The sequence below is a fragment of the Gymnoscopelus microlampas genome (genome assembly GCF_963454915.1).
Source record: "Gymnoscopelus microlampas genome assembly, chromosome: 24".
NCBI classification, from domain to species: Eukaryota; Metazoa; Chordata; class Actinopteri; order Myctophiformes; family Myctophidae; genus Gymnoscopelus; species Gymnoscopelus microlampas.
This window is the reverse complement of record NC_139961.1, coordinates 30363092-30385164: the sequence shown is the minus strand read 5'-3', so window position 1 is coordinate 30385164 and position 22073 is coordinate 30363092. Positions and strand designations below refer to the sequence as shown.

At 40.2% G+C, this 22073-nt stretch overlaps 2 protein-coding genes across 2 annotated transcripts; one reads left to right on the top strand and one right to left on the bottom strand.

The window, feature by feature from the left end:
- Positions 1-2181: 2181 nt before the first annotated feature.
- On the bottom strand, positions 2182-8445 carry LOC311040637 (putative ATP-dependent RNA helicase DDX4; the record flags this gene model as incomplete). The annotated part of the gene is made up of 20 exons (XM_084050966.1): positions 2182-2370; positions 2534-2641; positions 2739-3009; positions 3089-3188; positions 3546-3691; positions 3772-3938; positions 4357-4486; positions 4585-4739; positions 4951-5103; positions 5193-5335; positions 5429-5464; positions 5554-5589; positions 5810-5863; positions 6199-6214; positions 6323-6376; positions 6529-6615; positions 6721-6741; positions 7314-7364; positions 7910-7960; positions 8425-8445. 20 exons carry the CDS (start codon positions 8443-8445, stop codon positions 2308-2310), a joined length of 1863 nt encoding a protein of 620 aa, XP_083907092.1. The 3' UTR covers positions 2182-2307.
- A 3538-nt stretch (positions 8446-11983) lies between these two features.
- LOC311040636 (putative ATP-dependent RNA helicase DDX4) lies at positions 11984-20850 on the top strand (the record flags this gene model as incomplete). Its single annotated transcript, XM_084050965.1, has 20 exons — positions 11984-12004; positions 12412-12450; positions 14249-14305; positions 14469-14585; positions 14699-14749; positions 14921-14965; positions 15325-15351; positions 15459-15471; positions 15560-15595; positions 15682-15824; positions 15914-16066; positions 16234-16388; positions 16565-16694; positions 16910-17076; positions 17161-17306; positions 17462-17561; positions 17639-17909; positions 18004-18111; positions 20115-20215; positions 20793-20850. The coding sequence occupies 20 exons, from the start codon at positions 11984-11986 to the stop codon at positions 20848-20850; spliced, it is 1938 nt and encodes a 645-aa protein (XP_083907091.1).
- Between the last annotated feature and the right edge of the window lie 1223 nt (positions 20851-22073).

Genomic DNA, 22073 nt, shown 5'->3' with positions numbered 1-22073 from the left:
TTTTAAAGGCTGCCGCAGGCCATGTATGCTAGTTGGAACTAAAACAAGTACATCAGTGTTGGAACAACATTTTGAATTATAGTTGTACATTATACATTTATGACATTCAATAATCAGCTTAGTTTGTCTGTCTCACATGGGACAAAAGGGGATCCATCTCACCAATCCGCTTGGACTGTCTGTTGGTGTCATTCTGCTTGTGAAGTGCAGTATCTGCTGGATCGTTTGGAACAAAATGATATTCCTCTTAAGAAAAGGCAAAGGGCACGGAAGTTGGAAGTCATCAGGAAGTGGCTACATTTGTGTTATGATTATGCCAGGTAGGCTGACATTTATATGGAGTGTCATTCACGTAATGGAAGTTAATTCCCCTTTATACAGGTACATTCCGAAAGGAAAAATAATTATTTCAAAAAGTGTCACTTTAATATATTCTAGATTAATTGCACACAAAGGAAAATCTTTCAAGCCTATTATTTTTTAATCTAGAGATTATGGTATGCAGCTCAAAACAAAAAGCCAGTATCTCAAAATATTAGAATATTATGCAAGACCAATCGAATCATTTAAATGTTGACCTTCTGAAACGTCTGTTCATGTATACACTCAATGCTTGGTCAGCCTCTTTTTAATACAAATACTGAATCAGCCTGTGGCACTGCTGAGGTGCTATGAAAGCCCAGGTTGCCTTGATAGTGGCCTTCAGCTTGCCTGTATTGTCTGGTCTGGTGTCTCATCATCTTGATTCCTTCACACTTTTGTGCCTTGTAAAGTATTGTTTTACTGTTCTGTCCTCAATGTGTGTGGAGGGGATACACAAAGACAGACGGATAACAATTGACTTGGAAGTGGCGGTCAGAGGCAGAGTGAAGTTTGAAGGGTTTGTACTTCTCCAAACCTATTATCAAGCCAAATTTGTAAGACTGAAAAGAACACTAGTACAATTACCCCTGTCCACTAGAGGGTGCAAAAACTCAAACATAAAGGTACAGTTCTCAATCGAACATGACAGTCCTCCATGGGTTACGGGGTTCAGGTCAGGCAAGTTGGCTGGCCAATTGATCACAATACCAAATCGGTAGTGGAAAGCGACCACGTATACTTAAGTTCTGTACATTTTCAGGTATTTACTTGAGTTTTTTTCAATATGTTATACTCTTATTCCACTGCATCAAAGAGACTATTGTATTTTACTCCTAAAATTATACTTTTCAGATTTAAAATACATAACCATTCCATTTAATGTCTTATGCATAATGTTATTCGGAAATAGCCAATCTACATTTTCACACTGGACCAACGCTGACAAATTTGTACATTTTCAGGGCTTCTCATTTTTAAGGAGCCCAGCCAAGTACTGAGTGTATTGACATACTTTTCAGTTGTGGACATTTCTGTATTATACATTATTTTATTTTCATGAGTTATATTGCTGTTATCGAACCTTGAATTGTTTCACTTTGTGTAATGGAATCTCTAGAATATTTGAAAAATGACAGGACAAAATGCACTCAGATTTCTTTTTTTTTAATGCACCTGTACACAAAATACAAGCTCCATTGGCAAATTTGAATTCTTTACCATAATGTTCGACTTGGCAGGACATAAGGTCTAGTTATAGGAGCATGTAAACTATTTTCAACAGTAGTACCGTCATATGATGCTCCTTGTTAATGCTCATAAGATGGTGTCTAATTGTTCCGTCTGTGGGGGGTTGTGGACAGTTCCGAAATCTGCCTACCAGTAGCAATGATAAACAATAGGCATCTAAAACTTTTTTATTGATGCAAGAACAATGGCTTCTTAATTCAGCATGCTAACATTCCAGGAAGAGTGAGGCTGTAATATAATTAGTTTGGAATCTCCACTGATATGCCAGTAATGGTCTCAAGTCAATGGAAAAACAAACTGAACAAAGATTATTCCTTAACTGCAGGTTAGTGACTATGTAAACTTAACACAAAAATCTGTCTCAAAAAATGTAGTCTCAACTGCAAAGATACTGACAATGTACAAATGGTCTATTGACACTCATCTTCATTCTGGGCAGCCAGCTGCTTGTGGCTGCAGAGTTACAATTACAAATAAATTCACTGATATATATCTATATATCTCCAATTGGGAAAACAGCATAGGCCTATGTGATGATTACAATTTTAATCATCACATAGCATGCCACAGATGGTCACATACTAAATCCTATTAAAACAGAACACCACACTTGAATGCATTTCACTTAAAACCACACTAAATGCATTTAACTTTGAACAAACTTAAGACAAAAAATAACCGCAGGATTGTGGCGATCTATTCCCACTCATCGTCTCCAGTTGCTTGTGGCTGGCTGGTTGCAGAGTTGTCAGCTCCCCCCTGAGGGCAAAAAAAGAAGAATGTTAGAACGTTGATTTCGTCAAACTTGTCCCCACATATGAACAGTGAAAGCTTTGCTCTATTGCACTCATTGCAGTGAATTACAAATACAGTGAAGGCTTTGCTCTAGTGCACTCATTGCCGTGAATTGCAAATACATTACCTTCCTAGAGTCTGTGGAAGCAAAGGTGTTCCCTCCTGGGTTGAAGCCTGTAGTTCCAGTGGCGCCCATCGCTGAATCCTCAAGCCACGCAGGCACCTCCTGCTGAGCCTGTCAATCACAGTCAAACCAATACGAAACATTAGGGCTGGTGCTGTGCTTAGTAAGGTATTGTCAGAGCAGTGTGTTGAGGAGTGAGGTCACCTACACTAGAGAGAATTTTAACCAGGGAGCGAGCCAGATTGTTGTCGTTCTCACGATCGTAGAAGGAAATGGCTTTCCCAGTGTTGCCACAACGACCGGTCCTCCCGATCCGGTGGACGTACTCGTCAATTTCTTTGGGGAGGTCAAAGTTGACCACGTGCTGCACATCTCGTATATCCAGACCTCGAGCAGCCACAGAGGTAGCCACCAGGACGGGACATTTTCCAGAGCGGAAGTCCTGTAGCGCCTGCTCTCGCTCACGCTGCTCACGGTCGCTGTCAGAAGACACAGTACAGGTCAAATGCTGCTCTGCTTAAGAGCATGCTATAAACATTGTATCAAACCACCACTTACCCATGGATACTAGTGGTAGCAACCTTCTCCTGACACAAGAATGTTGCAATGAAATCAGCTTGTCTCTTTGTCTCCACAAACACCATTGTACGCTCAGTTCCTGCACAAACCCCAACAAATTGTTTAGTTATTGCCATATGTTTGTAACAAAATGGGGAGACACAGGCACAATAGGCTTTTTAAGCCTACAAATAATTAACAAAATATCAGTTAATGTAGATGAGGATCAGTGTATAAACAGTGTGCGGGTGTATGTGAGTTGTAAGGTTTAAACCAAAAGGACACGCAGAAAGAGAATCCTGCGGATTGAGAGTGGCTTAAAGAAGGCATGGTTAATTGTAGCCTTTTTTCCTCAATAGCTGCCATTGTTTATCTTGTTCAAGCATGTTCAGGTTGTTGATTTCAAATGGCTTAATAGTAGAGACTTGGAGGTAGGTAGTGAGGTTAGAGACGTTACCAGTGGTCTTGAGGACATCAATTAGTTTTTCTCTCTTTGAGAACTTGGTGACCTCAATCAACTTCTGCTCCACATCACTGCAGGCTCCGCCCACCACCCCCACAGCCAGGAACAAGTAGTCAGTCTTCAGGAAGTCAGCGGCCAGCCTGTAAAAAACATAACCATGCATTAGGAGTTTTACAGTAAGACAACCTGTAACCTGTAGAAGATGCTTAACACAGTGTACCTTTGGATGTCCACAGGGAAGGTGGCACTAAACATCAGGGTCTGACGCTCCTCTTTTGTTGGCATGCCAGGAGAGCCCACCAACTTGCGCATGTCAGGTTCAAAGCCCATATCCAACATCCTGTCTGCTTCATCCAACACCAGGTAACGTACCTTACTGAGACCCACCTTGAGGAGATATCAGAGTTATTATAGCATAGTTTATTTTCCCTGCCAGCAAATTCAGCTGTTTAACTGTCAGTAGAAATATAGATGTAAACACAAGGCATCTCAACAATATAAGTAGGGGTGCAACAGTTGATCCAACTAATCGATTTAATGACGTCATTATAGACAAAAATCTTTAAAAACAAAATCTAAATTGTGTGACAAAGTATAAAATAACTCTTGTGTGGTTAATTGATCCATAGATACTGTACATACATTTAATATTGAAAATGCTTCTTGATTATTCAATTCATTTTAAAAAGTAATCGATAGAATAATCACTAAGAAAATAATTGATAGTTGCAAGTCTTGAACTTTGTCAAACAGCTGAAAAGGTTCACCGCCATCATAACTGAACTTCTGGCAAGGGCTTAATTACCTTTCCTCTTTGAATCATATCTAACAGCCTTCCCGGAGTCCCGCACAACACGTTGCATCCCCTCATTATGTCCCTGATTTGGTGTCCAGTAGCGATTCCACCGTACACCACAACAGGACGCACACATGTCCTACACAGGTCAGAAGAGAAAAGTGTTAACATGAAGTTCACAGCATGTTCAAAATACACCATAATCTTAAGGAGTCTAGCATTTGTGACAATACACACCCATGGGCAAACTTTCTAGCCTCCATGTAGATCTGGTTGATAAGTTCTCTGGTTGGAGCAACAATCACCACCTCAGGTTCCTGCTGCTCACTGAACTGACTGGCTGCCACTCCGTCAGCCATCAGCTGCTGGAGGATTGGCAGCAGGAAGGCAGCCTGTAGGGAGGAAAACACATTACAATCCTCCCTGACAGGGAACCAAGCTCACCTCTACTTCCTGATCTACAGAGGGAATGTAGTGGTTCATTACACCATCTGATGTACTCAAACATATTTTCAATCCCTACAACTAACGAAAAATGTGTCCTGTCCTATAACATAGTTATATAACAAGTCATTCTAGTAGAAAGCATCAGCTGAATCTTACCGTTTTGCCTGATCCAGTCTGGGCACAGGCCATGAGGTCTCTGCCTGCTGTGACAATGGGGATGCCATGCTTCTGCACTGGAGTTGGCTTCACATAGCCGGACTTGCTCACATTCTTTTTCAGGGACTCACAGAATTGTGCCTCCTCGAAAGTCTGAAGATGGAGACAAACAGAGTTTCATTGCAGTCAGAAAACTACTCACCACTACTGAACAGATGAGAACGCTGCAAAAAGATCCATACCATGATGGCCTTTGGTGGGTTGCTGCCACTAACATCCACCATGATCTGATCATACTTGTCAAAGTTGATGCCAGATTCGTAGTGGGAAAAAATTGATTCTTCATCCTCAGGGAGGTCTTGAGGAATATAGGTCACCCTCGGTCCTGGGGAAGGGGACGAGGTTAGGCTGACTTTAAACAAAGGCATAGTAGAAAAGAAAAGCTTTCAGTGGGTTCACAATAGACACATTTACTTACTCTCTTCACCTCCATCTTCAGCGTTTCCTGTTGAATCTGTTACAGATACACAAAATTACATTTTTAGCATGTTTCCCAATGAAAGCTGACCAACTCAAACATGGAAGCTGATTCACACAAATTACCTTTGGAAAAGACTTCTTCGTCTTTGCCACGATATCCTGCAGCATAACACAAGAAGCATCAGTTGACATTCACTCATGAACATGACTCAGTAATTAATTTCATAGTTATGTATCATGGTTCATTTACCTCCTCCAGAACCTTCACTTCCACCTTCTGTTCCACCTTAAAAGACATTCGTCATATCATTACACTTCAACTAAATATCAACTTTTTGCAGTAACCCTAACTTAAGTTGGGTCTTGAATAAAAGTATACCTTGACGGAAGCCTCCCCTGCCTCCTCTTCCTCCACGACCACCTCCTCCAAACCCTGGGAAGAATTAATCATATTTTCCATCATTCACTTTAAGGACATAACGGTCATTCATATATTTTAACTACTTGAGAAAGGAATTCTATTACAGATTGAAAAATACAATCAGTTCAATAGCAAATAATTTATGGACAATCTATATAATCATTGCCACAGTAGCCTCGATCTCCAGGCTTTTATTGTTTAGTTTTGCTAAAAAATAAAAGCCTGGAGCAGCGCGTCGGTGTACCCGATATAGGAAGTGTTTCATTTCCCCAACCAACCAGAGTGCAGTGGGCGTCGCTCGTAATGTTGTGTTGACGGGGCGGGGGCTGACGGACAGATCGGTGAACCAATGGGATCACACGGCTGTTCTCGCCGGAGATGTTAAACACGCTCCTTTAGGTCAGAAAACAGGAGCGCTGATGCAGCCTATTGCCACAGTAACCCAGTTCATCTAGTTTAATCAATCATTACCTTCTCTGGATCCTCCATCATCATCTCCATCACTTCTACCTCCTCTGCTGCCTCCTGTCAAATGCAAATATTATTGTGTTAACCTGTAAGAATCACTGTTTTCAATGGTTATCTTTGTTAATGCATGTTTTCACATGGATTTCATCAAAGAAGCTGCCTCACCAGTGTGAATTACATGTAGAACTATCAGCCAAAGCCTGTCTTACCTCTGCCTCCTCGTCCTCTTCTCTCTTCTCCTCCGCCACTGTTCCAGCTACTGCCGCCGCCTCCTCCTCCACTGTTCCAGCTGCTACCTGCTTCATTTCAACAAACAAAATACACAGCTCAGACATAGTATAATATAAGTGTACATCGTTAAGAGTGCCAACAGTCAACTCCAATAATACTACTTAACTTACCATTCCCGTTCTCATCAGCTCCTGCAAAAGAAAGGTCAAAAGTTTAACTATATTTAAGCTATCAATGTGTTGTGGAACAATGTCGTTGTCACAGATGTATGGTAGGGCTTCATGAGACTGGAAAATAGTATTCCAGAATAATGTAATCATGATTCACGCATACATTGCCACAACTCCAATTTGACTTATTATTTTAGCACACAGAGAATGAAATATTAAAAATAATGCAAGTGTGCATAAGGGTTTAATGGTTTGAGTACAACAATTAGTTAATGTTACTGCATGGTGAAAGCAGAACTTTTTTGACTAGCCTGTATGTAAATGTATGTTTACTTGATTCATTCTGAAATCCGCTTTTAACACAAAAAAAGCTACAGTGTGCATGAGGGGTTAATTATTTTCAGTATAAAATGTATAACATGACGTTGACCTTAACGGTGGAAGCAGAACTGCTGTGTTAGCCCTCAGTGCCCTTCACCAATAGTCAGTATGCTTGATTTCATTCAAGATTATTGGCAACTGTCTTTATTGATCATGCACAGTAATATCAATAGTATATCACATATTTGTATGCAGCCCAAATGTGTCCTTACCTTCACTCTTAAATCCTCCTCCTCGTCCCCCTCGGCCTCTTCCTCCACGACCTGTATAAAAAACAAAAACCTCCACTTGGTAAATGGCATCTAATGCTGGACGTTTATTCTTGTGCATACAGGCGTAGAGCGTTAATTCATGCTAATGAGCACTATGAGCAGACCTGTTTGTGTTGCATTATTTTTATTTTTTTAAAGTAATAAAGTCATTAAATGTGTTATTTGTCATAGCTGCCCTGTGCAACTTTAGTTTATGCAGCCTAAAAGCCAAAGAGAAATGTAATTCATGTTCAAACTTTCAACGCAATTATTTGAGTGACAATTAATCGTCAAGTAAAATGTCATAATTGTGACAGCCCTACTTGTTTATCTCGACTTGCCCCTTGAGACAGTATTTTGATGGTTTCACAATTTAGGACCCCCATTTTGAATTTACCATAAAGTCAGTGCAAAGTCTAAGACATTCAACTACCTGATGTCCCTCTATCAAAATTGCACTTGAGCCCATTCAGACCTTTTGCAACTATATATAATCAGGCCCAGACCCAGTGGTGGAGAACAAAATCAAAGGAATCACATTTTCCATAAACACTTACCCCTTCTGTCGTCCCCTCCTCCAAAACCTCCGTTGTCTTTCCAGGAGCTTCCTAAAAATAAACAAAAGTCCATCACTGTCACACATATGAACATTCAACTGATAACAATCTTAACTGCTGCACCCACTGTTACATACTGTACATGAAGGTACTCCATAAGTCACTGGTAGAAATGTTCTATTTTATGACTAGTTTATTTTATGACTAGTTTAAAGAAAAGGGTCTAGATTACTGGCAATATACAGTAATATTCTGAGTGTTAATCTAACAGATAAATATTCTGAGTGTTAATCTAACAGATAGTTATGGGTCCATTTTTACAATGTCATAGAACAGTCAGGATTTTGCTGTGTAGCTGCTAAAAGTAAACCCACCACTGCTTGAAGCCTGGCTGGTGAATGCACCACCGGTGCCGGTTCCCTGTAAACATGGACACAGATATGAAACCTGTTATGATTTCAACTGAGTCTCAATGTTTCAAAAAGGACAGTTAAGTTCTCTCAATTTTATGTTACCTCTTCCTCCCAGTCGGCCATGATTGTCAGCAGTCTTTCAAAGGAAATGTAGTATATATACTATATAGTCTATAATTAAAAAATAAAGAAAAACAATCTTAAACACAAACACGTCAAATGTATTCATAGCAGTATTTCTCAAACATCTTCATGTCAAGACAGTCCACATTGATATTAGGCAGCGGACCACAAATTGAGAAGATTTTGTGCCATTGAGACACCCATAAGAACATATTATTGTTTTAGTACAGACCATTGTCTGTGGGGAGATAACAGTGGAGAGTGAAACCTATAATCTTAATGGTCATTCTTATACATTCTCTCACTGGGTTAACTTCTACCTGGTGAAATAATAGTGAAATTCAACTCAAAGTTTTGCTGGGGACCACCTGGAACTTTCTCAAGGGGGTCCCTGAACCCTAAGTTGAGAACCAATGATTGAGAGCGCCTCCCCATAAAGACCTGGCCTGGGTTGACTACACTCATATTTAATGTGTTTGACCTGACTGTTGATCAGAATTGTGCATCAACTTATTAGAAGAGGTGGATCTTTGCACGTCGTTGAATTTTAACTGTAAAGTGTTCTCTTGTTTGAAGATCAGATCAGGTGAAATAAGTTGACTTGTGTTTTCAACAGTTCTCATCGTGTCGATAACATAACTTCGTGGTCATTTGTAGTTGGTTATTGAAGCAGTCTCTCGTAGCCTCGATGCAATGTACATGTATTATTAAACATAAACCAAAGACTCTTCTTTCAGGGTATGCCGTCGTGTGAACATGTTAATACCACTAATAGGGAGTTTCCATGTCCCCTTGCCTTCATACCCTCCAGACTTTGTTTTGTATAAACGTGTTTGTTTAATTCCTCTGTAGTCTGGCATTTCATTTTATAGTGCAATTTTTGGTTATGGGAGGTAATGGCCTACTTTGACATCACATTAAGACGACGAGTGTGCGACTAACTGCGTCATCCTCATTTGAATAGTGATGGAAAATGTACTCAAATTTGTTTTACTTAAAAGTAAAAGTATCAATACTGCAATGTAGAAATACTCTGTAACAAGTAGGCTTAAAGTCTGGAATTCAAAAATAACTTGAGTAAAAGGGTATTGGTATAAAAATGTACTTAAAGTACCAAAAGTAGAAAGCAGCAAGTCATTATGTAGAATGTCTCATTTCACAAGTTCAAAATGTATATATTTTTGAATAGCATATCTAAAAACTTGCAACACATTGTGAGCTTGTAGATCGGCTATTTTCAAATACATTATTGATGTGTAAAGTATTGTAATGCCATTATTGTAAAGTTGTGTAGTTGTGTTGCTGCCATTCTGTCTTCCACGTGGTGCTGCGGCCTCTATGACATCAATCAACTTTACATTAACTTAATCTTTTCAAAAGACTGGAGTCCAACCCAACTCCAATCCTTACTAATTACTCTCGTTGATTAAATCTACATACAAGTGTTTGGACACCAAGTCATGCAAATTGGGCATAAAAGCATTAATTATTAGGCTTCATTAACTTCGCCGATGACCGTCTTACCTCTTCAACGTTGAGAAAGAAAGGCGGAGTTTTAATCAGTGCACGTGTGTCACTGCGTAGCGTTCAGTGTAGATGATTGACAGGCTGGTTGACCTGTAACAGGTTGTGGAGTAATGCTAGACCCGCCCTGCCTCGCCCCCTGCTGCATCGCAGAGATGATTGACAGGCTGATTGACCTGTAAAAGGTAGCAAAGTGCTGGTAGACCCGCCCTGTCACGCCCCCTGCATCGCGAGATAAGCGATGTGACCGCGTTCCGTCCTATAGCCCGGCCGGTTGATCGCATCTTGATTGGTTAGATCGTCGCCAGGCAACGAGTGGTTTTATTAAAAGTAGTTTTGTTCAAAGTTGTATACAAAATAAATGTCATGTTGGATTTAATAGTTGGTTGTTAATGAATAAATAAATAAATAACACTGTTAAAAAGAAAAAGGCTATTTCGATGTATAGATGGTAACAGGATAGGTGGGCACTAGGGACATCTGGGCACCTCGATGTAAAATTGGCTATTTTGTCCAAAATGTTAAAAGTAAAGTATACATGATTAGAACATGCTTAAACATTCGACAATTAAGATCTAATAGTTCTACAATTGCTACAAAACCTGTATATCCACTTTATCCAGTTATTTTGGGGCATAAACAAGAAGTTGAAGGATAAAATTAAGTCTGATAATGATGTACCGTCTTGTCCGTCTATGTTCACATCATGTATACTTTACATTACTTAAGACCATTTTCCAAATCTTTGATTTTTTAACATTTTACATCGAGGTGCCCAGATGTCCCTAGTTACCCACTAAAAAAGGCTGGGTTTCCGAGGCTACCTGGCAACAAACTCGCCAATCAGCGCGACCCGTCCTTGAGATATAATAGATAGACCACACGCACACACACATTCACTGTCAGCAGCAGCAGCAGTCTACTAGCCTAGCAGTAAGGTACACCGTGGACATCGAAGACCCGTCACCAACAGGACAATTCAACAAGTTTCTAAACCATGTAGGTCTTTGTAATGTAACAGCGCTATGTTACGGGTTTGAATAGACTTGGCATTGTCTTTACTGTCGACATACAGAAGTTCATGTACGACAAACCACAAACTGTGGACTTTAAAGCCAGTCCGAGCTTTTGTCAACTTTAAAGTTGGCTTGACAATGTAGTTAGTTTACCATGTCTTATTAGCAGTTTGTACCCACGTCTTCCTCATAACTGGAGGTAAAGTCTGTCTAAAAGCTGTTCTATTCTAAAGACGTTTTGCTAGAAGTCTATTCATCATGGAGGCTCCACTTCATGGCGCCGCAAAGACACTCATTTTACTAGATTGTGTTGTACGTATTCATTTATTTTTTGGACATCTAAAATTGTGCTAGTTATTTAGACGGCTTAATTCCTGTCTACCTACAGATAAATAGTGATTGTTAGCCACGATGAACAACATTTACAAAAGTGATGGGTCGCAGCTAATAGCCTTGGATCAAGACTATCATAGATCATGCATGTTACTGGTTTTTACATTTTGCATATCATAGATACGAAAGTCAAAGTCAGACTCGATACAAATAAATCTATGATGATAATAGTCTTGATCCAACGCTAGCTAGGTTGCAGGCAGGCAGCCGTTGCACTCAGAATGACAAGAATGAGTTCTTGCCGACGAAGGCTGGATTGCCGAAACTCTTGTCATTCTGATTGAGACCCATCACTTTTGTAAATGTTATTGGTTTTATAGACTCTAAGACAGGGGTCTTCAAGTAATGTAACAAACATAAGGGGGGAAAAAAACATCCTATCTCACAAAGATTTGGCGGCCCCCCTGTAGTAACTCTGGAGACCCCTTATGGGTCCAAGACCCATGCTCCAAGAGGATATCACACTAGAGAGGAGACAGAGCGCGGTGGTAAAAAAAAAAAGTTTCTCTGTTAGCCATGATGACACATTAGAAATTCCAGCTCAGTGCAGAAGTTGTTTGTAGACTACATTGACCTCCCTTTCTGTTTTAGATTATTAGACTACCATGGGCGACTGGGAAGAAGAGGTAACGTAAATTTGTTTAGAAATAAGCTGTTCTGGTTGAAACAATTAATTGTAATGACAACTGATAAGTCAGTCAACTCATGGTTGTTTTCTTAAATGGTATTACTATGTACAGGGACCTGCTGCGACCAGTACACTCACCAATACCTCCAAGAGTGGTAGGTTCTTTCATAGTGATGTGAATTGTGTTTAATGTTAGTAAAATGGACTAGATGCATGCCAGAGTGAAGTTATTTTCTTACACATGATTACAACTACAAGTACTGTCTGTAGGTGGAATGTTCTCCTCATGGAACAGTGGAAACGGCTCTGGACAGCAGAATGTTAGGATGTTTGTTATAACTAACATGTTATTTGGTCATCATTTATCTAAGAGGTTGTGTTGAGATGACTTGTTTGTTTCCATAGATAATGGTGACTCATTTGGAGGTGGTCATGGTGGAAGAGGTAATATTGATTTTTGGAAGTGTAATCCATTCACTAATGCCTAATCAGACTTAAAGCTGCAATACAGCTTAATGGATACAACCTTTGACCAATCTTTATGGTAGAGTACAGTATGTTAATGCAATGTAACTAGTACATCTATCAGCTGTGGTTGGAGGTGGTCCATTGAGAAATGTAGGCCCTGTCGCATACTATAGGCGGCAGGACACTGGTTGAACATTAGGAAACCTGACCAATGTGACCATCTGTACATTTTTACTTAACCAATCAATCTGAACTCGGACATGTACATTGACCATTGGCATATGATGGGTGTGAGGAAGCAAATTCTTCGCTTCCCAAATTTAAGCTGTTTATATCATTAACGTGAGTCTGTCTCCACTCTCACAGCGGCAGTGCCAGTGTTAATTGATTGGGAGGTGCTTCCAATCACGGTAGCATGCTGTATCTAGGCTCAGGACAACACACACACTCACACACACCCCCGGTGCCAGCAGAGAAATTGCTGACTCAACAATGCAAAGTTACAAAGGACTTTGATTAAACAAATGGCCTGTCCTAGCAAGGCTGGGCTACACGTGGCCTATGTAGACTTGGTGCAGCAATATGTATGCGTGTGGTCAATAAAGTGCAGAATCTTTAATTGTAAACAGTCTCATCAATTGTGTGGGAAGAACCCACGGTAGCACTCTGCCTCCTACAGTGATAAAATGACAAATCAGGGACAGGACTTGGCTGCTCTCATGCATTGTTCTCCTGAGTGGCCTGGTATATATCTTAAAACTGATTGAAACAGATTTTTATCAAAGTTGTTTATTAGCATTAATGTGCTATGGTATTTGTGGTGCCATTTGCAGCCTTCAGTCTGAAGTCTGCACAATCACATTGTTTGGGTGCGCACACCCCCATGTATGGACTAGTTCAAGTTTCAATCCTGGGTGTAACCGTTGCAATTACCTCTTTCTGGCAGGAAAGGATGGAGCCCATGCAACTGTTGCATACAGTCAGTCACTCCATACGTTTTCGTAGAGGTTTTCAATTCCACAGCGTTCTAATTTGTCATGCTCTGTGTACTCACCCAATGGAAAGTTGTTCCGACTGTCATTAAGCTCTTCTGATATCAAATCAATTTGAGTTTTGACAGAAAACATACATTTGGTCAAATTGCACTTTGCCACAAGATTCACATGGACCACAGTCTTAACATTCACACAGCAGCACTAAACGCAGGTCAACTTCCTTCAATAAGCACGTAACGTATGTATGGGGCACACAAATGTGCAGGTGCGATTACAATTGCCCTTCACCAACTGCAAAGCACCTGTCCCATAATGTGCTCATTGAAGGAAGTTTACAAATGTTTAGTGCTGCTGTGAATGCCGTTGAGTACAGAGAATGTGTTCTGTATGAATCTTGTGGATATAACTTACTAAATATACATTTTCTGAGTACACATAAGAGCACAACAAAATAGAATGCCATTGAGGTGAATCCCTCCATGAGAATGCATTGCTTTGATTGTGTTCTATGGCTGTATGTGGAATGCATGCAATGTATGGTCAGCCATTCTAGGGCTACCAGTGGCCCGGATGTGAATTGGGGTCATAAGATGTTTGAAACGGCAACCTAAGTTGAGGAATCTTGTGTCATTCTTTATATATATATTTTTTGTTTTTGTGTCATTCAATGTGTCAAGTTTTGACTTAATGGGGATGACTTGATTTACCTTGGGAGCCACTGTAACAAGAACCATTGTCTTTGATATGTTTCAAGTGGAGGTTGTACATGTCTTCTACAGGTCGTGGAGGAAGAGGAAGAGGAAGGGGGGGAGGATTTAGGAGTGAAATTTCTTCAGGTAAGCAAACTTAATTATGTGTTATGGTATACTATTGACATTCCTGCGCATGATCAATTTTGTCGGTTGCAATTCGGGGGACATCATGGCATAATCTTTGTACTGAATATCATGAACCCCTTATGCACTCTAGTTGTTGAATTGTGTGGTTTGTTTCTTTTAGATGGAGGAGGCAGCAGTTGGACCAGTGGAGAAGGAGGCAGCAGCTCGACAAATGGAGAAGGAAGCAGCTGGACCAGTGGAGGAGGAGAGCAGAGCTTCAGAGGACGAGGAGGCCGAGGTGAGACAGGTTAATTTTAAATGAAATCAATGTAAAAATGGTTATGCAAACGTGCATTAACCAAGGCATCCATTGAAATCAGTGGTTCTGAGAGTGATATTGTTACTTCACAGGTGGCAGTAGAGGAAGTAGGAATGATGGTGATGATGGTGGATCCAGAGAAGGTAATGGAGGGGAGAGGTCGGATGAACTGGCTGGGTTACTGTGGCAGTGGATCATGTCTGTTAACCATACATTTATCCTTGACTGTATTATGTGATTGGCAAATTGTCCAGGCATGTTCGACCAAGGCACTCTTGCAGAAAAATGTAAGCCTTTATTGTATTTCTTCACAGGGTTTGGAGGAGGTAGTCGTGGAGGCCGGGGGGGCTTTCGTCAAGGTATGTTTTGACTAAAAAGCCAACTACCACTTAACAAACTTCAGTTCTTTCCTAATATGCTAAGCAATTCTATTTTGAAAGGTTTGTTAAGCAAACAAAACAAATATATATATATATATATATATATATATATATATATATATATATATATATATATATATATATATATATATATATATATATATATATATATATATATTTTTTTTTTTTAATCTTAAAAAAAAGAGATGCAAGGACTAATTGTTTTTCTTACATGTGTGAAATTGCCTCACTGTTGTCAGAATCCCATGGTATATTTTAGCTGGGAGTAAAGGTGTATTGACACATAATGACATTTTTAATTTTTGTTATTGGAACAGAAGATGGAAGAGAAAGTTCTGGAGAAGGTACGTGCACCATCGTACATAACTATAAACTGAAATAGTGAATCATGAGTTAAGTCAACTTAAGCAAAGATGAAGTCTTCTCTAAAGGTAATATTGGTGTGAATCAGGTTCCATCTTTGAGTTGGATATTTGTGTGTATCAGGTATGATGTTTGATTTGGTCAGCTTGCGTGAAGATGTGAAGATGTAATTCTGTGTATCTGTGACAGGTCAAACGGAAAACTTGGAAGATGGAGGTGATGAGAGTAAGTAAAAGTATCTATTCTGAACACACGTTAAAGTTGATATTTTCTAGTATGCTTTTGTTAAGTCTGTCTAACCTCTTCCCCAGGACCGAGGGTGACCTATATTCCTCCAGCCCTCCCTGAGGATGAAGAATCCATTTTTTCCCACTATGAATCTGGAATTAACTTTGACAAGTATGATCAGATCATGGTGAATGTTAGCGGCAGCAACCCACCAAAGGCCATCATGGTATGGATCTGTTGGCAGAATTCTCATCTGTTCAATAGTTAAAGGGTAATTTACTTGGACAGCAATGAACAGTTTTTCTCCATCTTTAGACATTCGAGGAGGCCCAATTCTGTGAGTCCCTGAAAAGGAACGTGAGCAAGTCTGGCTATGTGAAGCCAACTCCAGTGCAGAAGCATGCCATCCCTATTATCACAGCGGGCAGAGATCTCATGGCCTGTGCCCAGACTGGATCAGGCAAAACAGTGAGCTTCAGCCGGTGCTTTTACAGTATCTAGATTCTAGAATGACTTTTGGTTCAGGACTTTACACTTTTGTCAGTACAGGTGGTGCAAATAAACTACTACTGTACATTTCCTCTGAAGATCAGGAAGTTGAGGTGAGCTTGGTTCATGTGTTTTCCTCCCCACAGGCTGCCTTCCTGCTGCCAATCCTCCAGCAGCTGATGACAGACGGAGTGGCTGCCAGTCAGTTCAGTGAGCAGCAGGAACCTGAGGTGGTGATTGTTGCTCCAACCAGAGAACTTATCAACCAGATCTACATGGAGGCTAGAAAGTTTGCCCATGGGTGTGTATTGTCACAAATTAATAGTTTGTTCTGTTGCAGCACATGAAAAATAATTATTTTAGTCTGTAAAATGACTAAAATACATACTGGCAATTGAAAGAAACTACATTAGATTATGGTGTATGCATTTTGAACATGCTGTGAATGTTCACATTCTTCTCTTCTGATCTGTGTAGGACATGTGTGCGTCCTGTTGTGGTATACGGTGGAATCGCTACTGGACACCAAATCAGAGACCTCCTGAGGGGATGCAACGTGTTGTGCGGGACTCCAGGAAGGCTATTAGATATGATTCAAAGAGGACTGGTAATTAAGCCCTTGCCAGTAGTTCAGTTATGATGGTGGTGAACCTTTCCAGCTGACTTGGTTCAAAGCTTATTATATACTTGTTGAGAGGCGCTGTGTGTGTGTGTGTGTGTGTGTGTGTGTGTATATCTATGTTTCTACTCATGGCTAAACATCTGAATTTCCCCCTAGGGAAAATAAAAGTTTAATCTAGCTATTACTGATGTGCCCTCAAGGTGGGTCTCAGCAAGTTGCGTTACCTGGTGTTGGATGAAGCAGACAGGATGTTGGATATGGGCTTTGAACCTGACATGCGCAAGTTGGTGGGCTCTCCTGGCATGCCAACAAAAGAGGAGCGTCAGACCCTTATGTTTAGTGCCACCTTCCCTGAGGACATCCAAAGGTACACTTTATGTATCTAATAAAGGTTGTATTTATGTGAAACTCCTCAATACTTCATTTATCTGCATGGTGGTGGATGTTACAGGCTGTCTGCTGACTTCCTGAAGGCTGACTACTTGTTCCTGGCTGTGGGTGTGGTGGGCGGAGCGTGCAGTGACGTGGAGCAGAAGTTGATTGAGGTCACCAAGTTTTCAAAGAGAGGACAACTAATTGATGTCCTCAAGACCACAGGTAACGTCTCTAACCTCACTACCTCCAAGTCTCAGCTGTTTAGCCATTTGAAATAAATAACCTGAACATGCTTGAAAAAGAAACAATGGCAGCTATTGTGGGGAAAAGTCTTAAGCTTTCTTCTCTGTAACTAACAACACAATATTGTGATGCAGGAACTGAGCGTACCATGGTGTTCGTGGAGACAAAGAGACAAGCTGATTTCATTGCAACATTCTTGTGTCAGGAGAAGGTTCCTACTACTAGCATCCACGGGTAAGTGGGAGCTTGATAGAATGCTTCGGTTCTTTTCTTTTTTCCAGAATTTGAACCTGTACCGTGTCTTCTGACAGCGACCGTGAGCAGCGTGAGCGAGAGCAGGCACTACACGACTTCCGCTCTGGAAAATGTCCCGTGCTGGTGGCTACCTCTGTGGCTGCACGAGGTCTGGATATACAAGATGTGCAGCACGTGGTCAACTTTGACCTCCCCAAAGGCATTGACGAATACGTCCACCGCATTGGGAGGACCGGTCGTTGTGGCAACACTGGAAAGGCCATTTCCTTTTATGATCCTGAGCAGGACAACCAACTGGCTCGCTCTCTGGTTAAAATTCTCTCTAGTGTAGGTGACCTGACTCGATGCACTGCTCTGACAACACCTTTTAAAGCACAACCTTAAAACCTAATGGTTCCTTTGGTTTGACTGTGATTGATAGGCCCAGCAGGAGGTTCCCTCATGGCTTGAGGATTCAGCGATGGGCGCCACTGGAACTACAGCATTCAACCCAGGAGGGAACACCTTTGCTTCCTCCGACTCTAGGAAGGTAATTGTTGTCAATTGTAGACTTCTTTCACAGCATGTGCTAAAGTTTTTTTTATTTAAAAATAATTAAGCGTATATGTATATGTGCAGAGGTCATATACATGTAGCTGGAAAATAGGAGTCACGATTGATAGCAAGGCAAGCTCGACAAGGCTGGATGCGAACATACAGATTGCATGCTGGTCATACAGTGACCAGCATGGTGGTTTAGAAAAATACATCCCAAATTACAGTATCTAGCAGCTTTAGAATGATTAAGTATATTTACAAGATTATGTCACAGATACTGGGATTGCCTCAAAGATCTCACTACAGTAATGTGTCTGTAAGTCACTACAACGAGTGCAATAGAGCTAAGCTTATCTTTTCCTATGTGGGACAATGTGTGAAGTCAACATTCTCACATGTGTTTTTTTTTTTTTTTTTTTGGGTCCTTAGGGGGGAACTTTCAACACTGACAAAACTGCAATCAGCCAGCCACAAATGGCTGCTCAGGCTGGAGATGATGACTGGGAATAGATTGCCACTATCCAGCAATCTTCATTTTTATTTTTAGTTTGTTAAAACATTAATTTGCATGGTGTTAAGTTTAATAATTTGCATGGTGTTAAGTTTAATGCATGAATCTGTTCTGTTGTTGTCACAATAAGTTGTTTTTGCATTTTGTTTGCTGTATTTTAGTTTGAAAAACTTTCTTTAAAAAAAACACATGCAGAATTCAATATATTTTCAGTGTATTTATTTGAAATTCAATATGCCTGCTGTGGCCATCTAGCAGCTAGTTCTTTGGACGTTAAAATGTTTTAGAAAACCTGACCGTGTTTAGTTGGTTGTCTTGTTAAAGTTAACGAAGATGCAAAAAGGGTATGCATACATGCCTGTGTACTCAACCACTTTAACCATGGCATCCCTATTCTTGCAGACTTCTTGCAGTGTGATAGCTCCATCGGTGTTAGAAGTGAACTAGAGTCCTGCAGCTTTCTTCGCTAGCTGAAACAGAAGTCAAGATGGCTAGGAACGGTAGTAAAAAGGCAAGAAATGAATAATGTGATGGCATGTTGACTAGTAGGGAATGGGCAGCAAGTTGCTCAGAATGTGGTGCTGATGAGGTTTGTTTTTGATTAATGTTAGGTTAGCAGACGGTTCCCTTAAGGCAGTTTGATGTGATGCAGGCATTGAGGGTGTGCAGTGAGACTTTTAAAACATTGCCAAGACCTGCCCTGCAGGTCGGAATGGGAGAAATGTTGCTGGAATTAAGGAATCAGCTTGGCTGAATCCTAATCTCTAATCACAGGGACAATGAAATGACAAAGGGAGTGTTGCAGAAGTTATTTTGACCATGGGAAGTATCTCAAATGATTTTCAGTGACATCGCAAAAGAGTGTTTGAGGATGAGCCCTTTAGTAGTTTGTCCTGTGGTGGCTCCATGGATGATGGTGTGGCCTGTTGATTGTTATGTGTTAATGGTAAAAGTATATTCAGTGATGTAATGAGTTGTGATTTTACAGATTTAGTCAGATTAGATGGTGCTAAGAAACCTAAGACCGTAGTCAGCAAACGGGGTGGCAATACCAGCAAAATGTTGGAATTACAGTATATCCAGTAATTTAGGTGTTTAAACAGTGGAGATGCTTGTTGTGTTTGTTGCACTACTCTGTGTGTGTGTGTGTGTGTGTGTGTGTGTGTGTGTGTGTGTGTGTGTGTGTGTGTGTGTGTGTGTGTGGAAAAAAATCCAAGTGGTGATGTTAAAATTCATTAGCTACCCTAGTAGTGTAGTTGTTTTGAAAAAGTGTATGTCTAGATAATTCGAGACAACCCTTCCTGGTAGCTTAGTTGCCAGACTTCAATGACACCAACCATCGATCAAAAGAAGGAAAGAATATTCAGTATTTGAACAAAACCTCTCATACATGGGAAACAAATCTACCTCATTCACACATATTTAACCAAAGATCATCTTCAACAAAAACTCTGTAAGAAACCTTGTCTCATAAGAGAATGTAGAGATCCTGGCCACAGAACAGCATGTATACAGTGAACACCAGTAAAGGCAGCACGTATACAGTGAACACCAGTAAAGGAGGCAGAGCCGCAGAAACCCTCAGGTACATAAATGGTAACCTTTTATTGAAACGCAAATAATGCAGACAGACTACACCATGGCCTACCTACACCCTAACCCTGAATATTGACAATCAAATCAAAGTTTATTTATATAGCACATTTAACATGACCAGGTCAACCAAAGTGCTGTACAGGTAAAAAGCAAAACAAAGCAAAAAAAAAAAACTCCGACAATAGTCTGCCCTCTAGTCGAGGATCTTGTTGAGCTAGCATTGCAGTTTTACAAATTATTTAAGCAGGGGTGGAGCAAGGCTGTTAAATTGTAAACAAACATTAGCGGTTTTCAAGGTTCAAAAAAATAATATTTCTTGGTAATACTGAAGTGGTGTTTTTTTTTGTATTTATCTAATACCTATGGTGTTAATTTATACAGTTTAAGTGGTGAACGTGACTTTTAATTACCTGGGTTGTTAAGCAGTAAGAAAGATGAGACGGTGTCTGTGTTGTGGAACAAAGCCATTGTCACATGTATGATGGAATCATACAATACATTTTATTTAGAGCAACAATTCTTTTTACCCCTCATGTCAATTAACACTCCCCACTATGTGTTGCCAGTGCTACTACTGGCTCACCTGCCATTGAGGAGCCCCCATCAGGAGGACATGGCGCCTAGTAGAGGTGGCTCTGTCTATTGAGTCAGGGTCAGGTGTCCCCATAGGTTGTAATGTCACGGTAGTTCAGATATCTTCGCAGGGGGTTGCCAGCCAGGGTGGTGTGAAACTGTTAACCGAGGACAGTTAACCGCAGGAGGCCGATTCAAGGCTACAGACACGAGCAGAGGAACAGAAGAGGGTCAGCTGTGTTTCACAGTGAAAAAGTGAACCACTTAAACCCTCTATACTTAGTAAAACATACCTGAGTTGGCTTTGTACTTAGTCTGCTCTTGTTTCCTCTTAAATTAAGAAAGGATTTTACAGTCATGTTTTTTATGGCATGCTTGTGAAGTGTCTAAGAGCTGCTATGTGAAAACCTTATGTTTGTATTACAGAGCCAAGCAGCACACTTTAAAAAAAAAAAAGATTGAACATGATCACATCACAATATAGCTTGAGTATTCAATGGGAGTTCAATGGACAGGTGGCGCCATCTTTTTAGCTATTACTTTCAATGGGGTGACGTCATACACATATATAGATAGATAGATAGATATTATGCTACATATCATGCATATCTATATTTACGTATCATATGTGCATACACTATTGTGCTTATCTATATGTGTGTGTGTGTGTGTACACACACTATATATACATACACACACATATGCTATACATATATATAGATGCATATGATATATAGCGTGTGTGTATCTTACTACTTGTATTGACAGAGAAAAAGTTGCCTTGTGCTGCAATATCTGTCTGCCGACAGAGCCACGTATATCGCCATTCATTCTACTTGTAATCCAGGCCTGTGAACATGCTGCTTTAAAAAATGTTGTCTTCTGTAGGATATATTTGTCAATCTGTTTATTTAACCAGTGGTGGAAAAGGTACTCACAGCTTCCACACTCACTCCAGAGGGCCACAATGCATATACTGTCGGGCCATATGTCACACAAGTAGCATAAATAGCCGATCTACAAGCTCAAAACGCGTCTAGATCTGCTATTTTTTCTACTGTTGAATTGGAATCCTGATTTATTTTAGCTATTTATTTGAATCCTGAAAAGTTACATTTTTTTTAAAATTTCAAATGCATTTAGTTATACTTATGTCAACTTTATGAACTTAAATACAAATACATTGGACCTAAAAAAGACAATAATATTTAAATACTAGTCATTAAGCTACTATAATATAGACATAGTAATGTAAGCGGGTCATGTTTGCATGT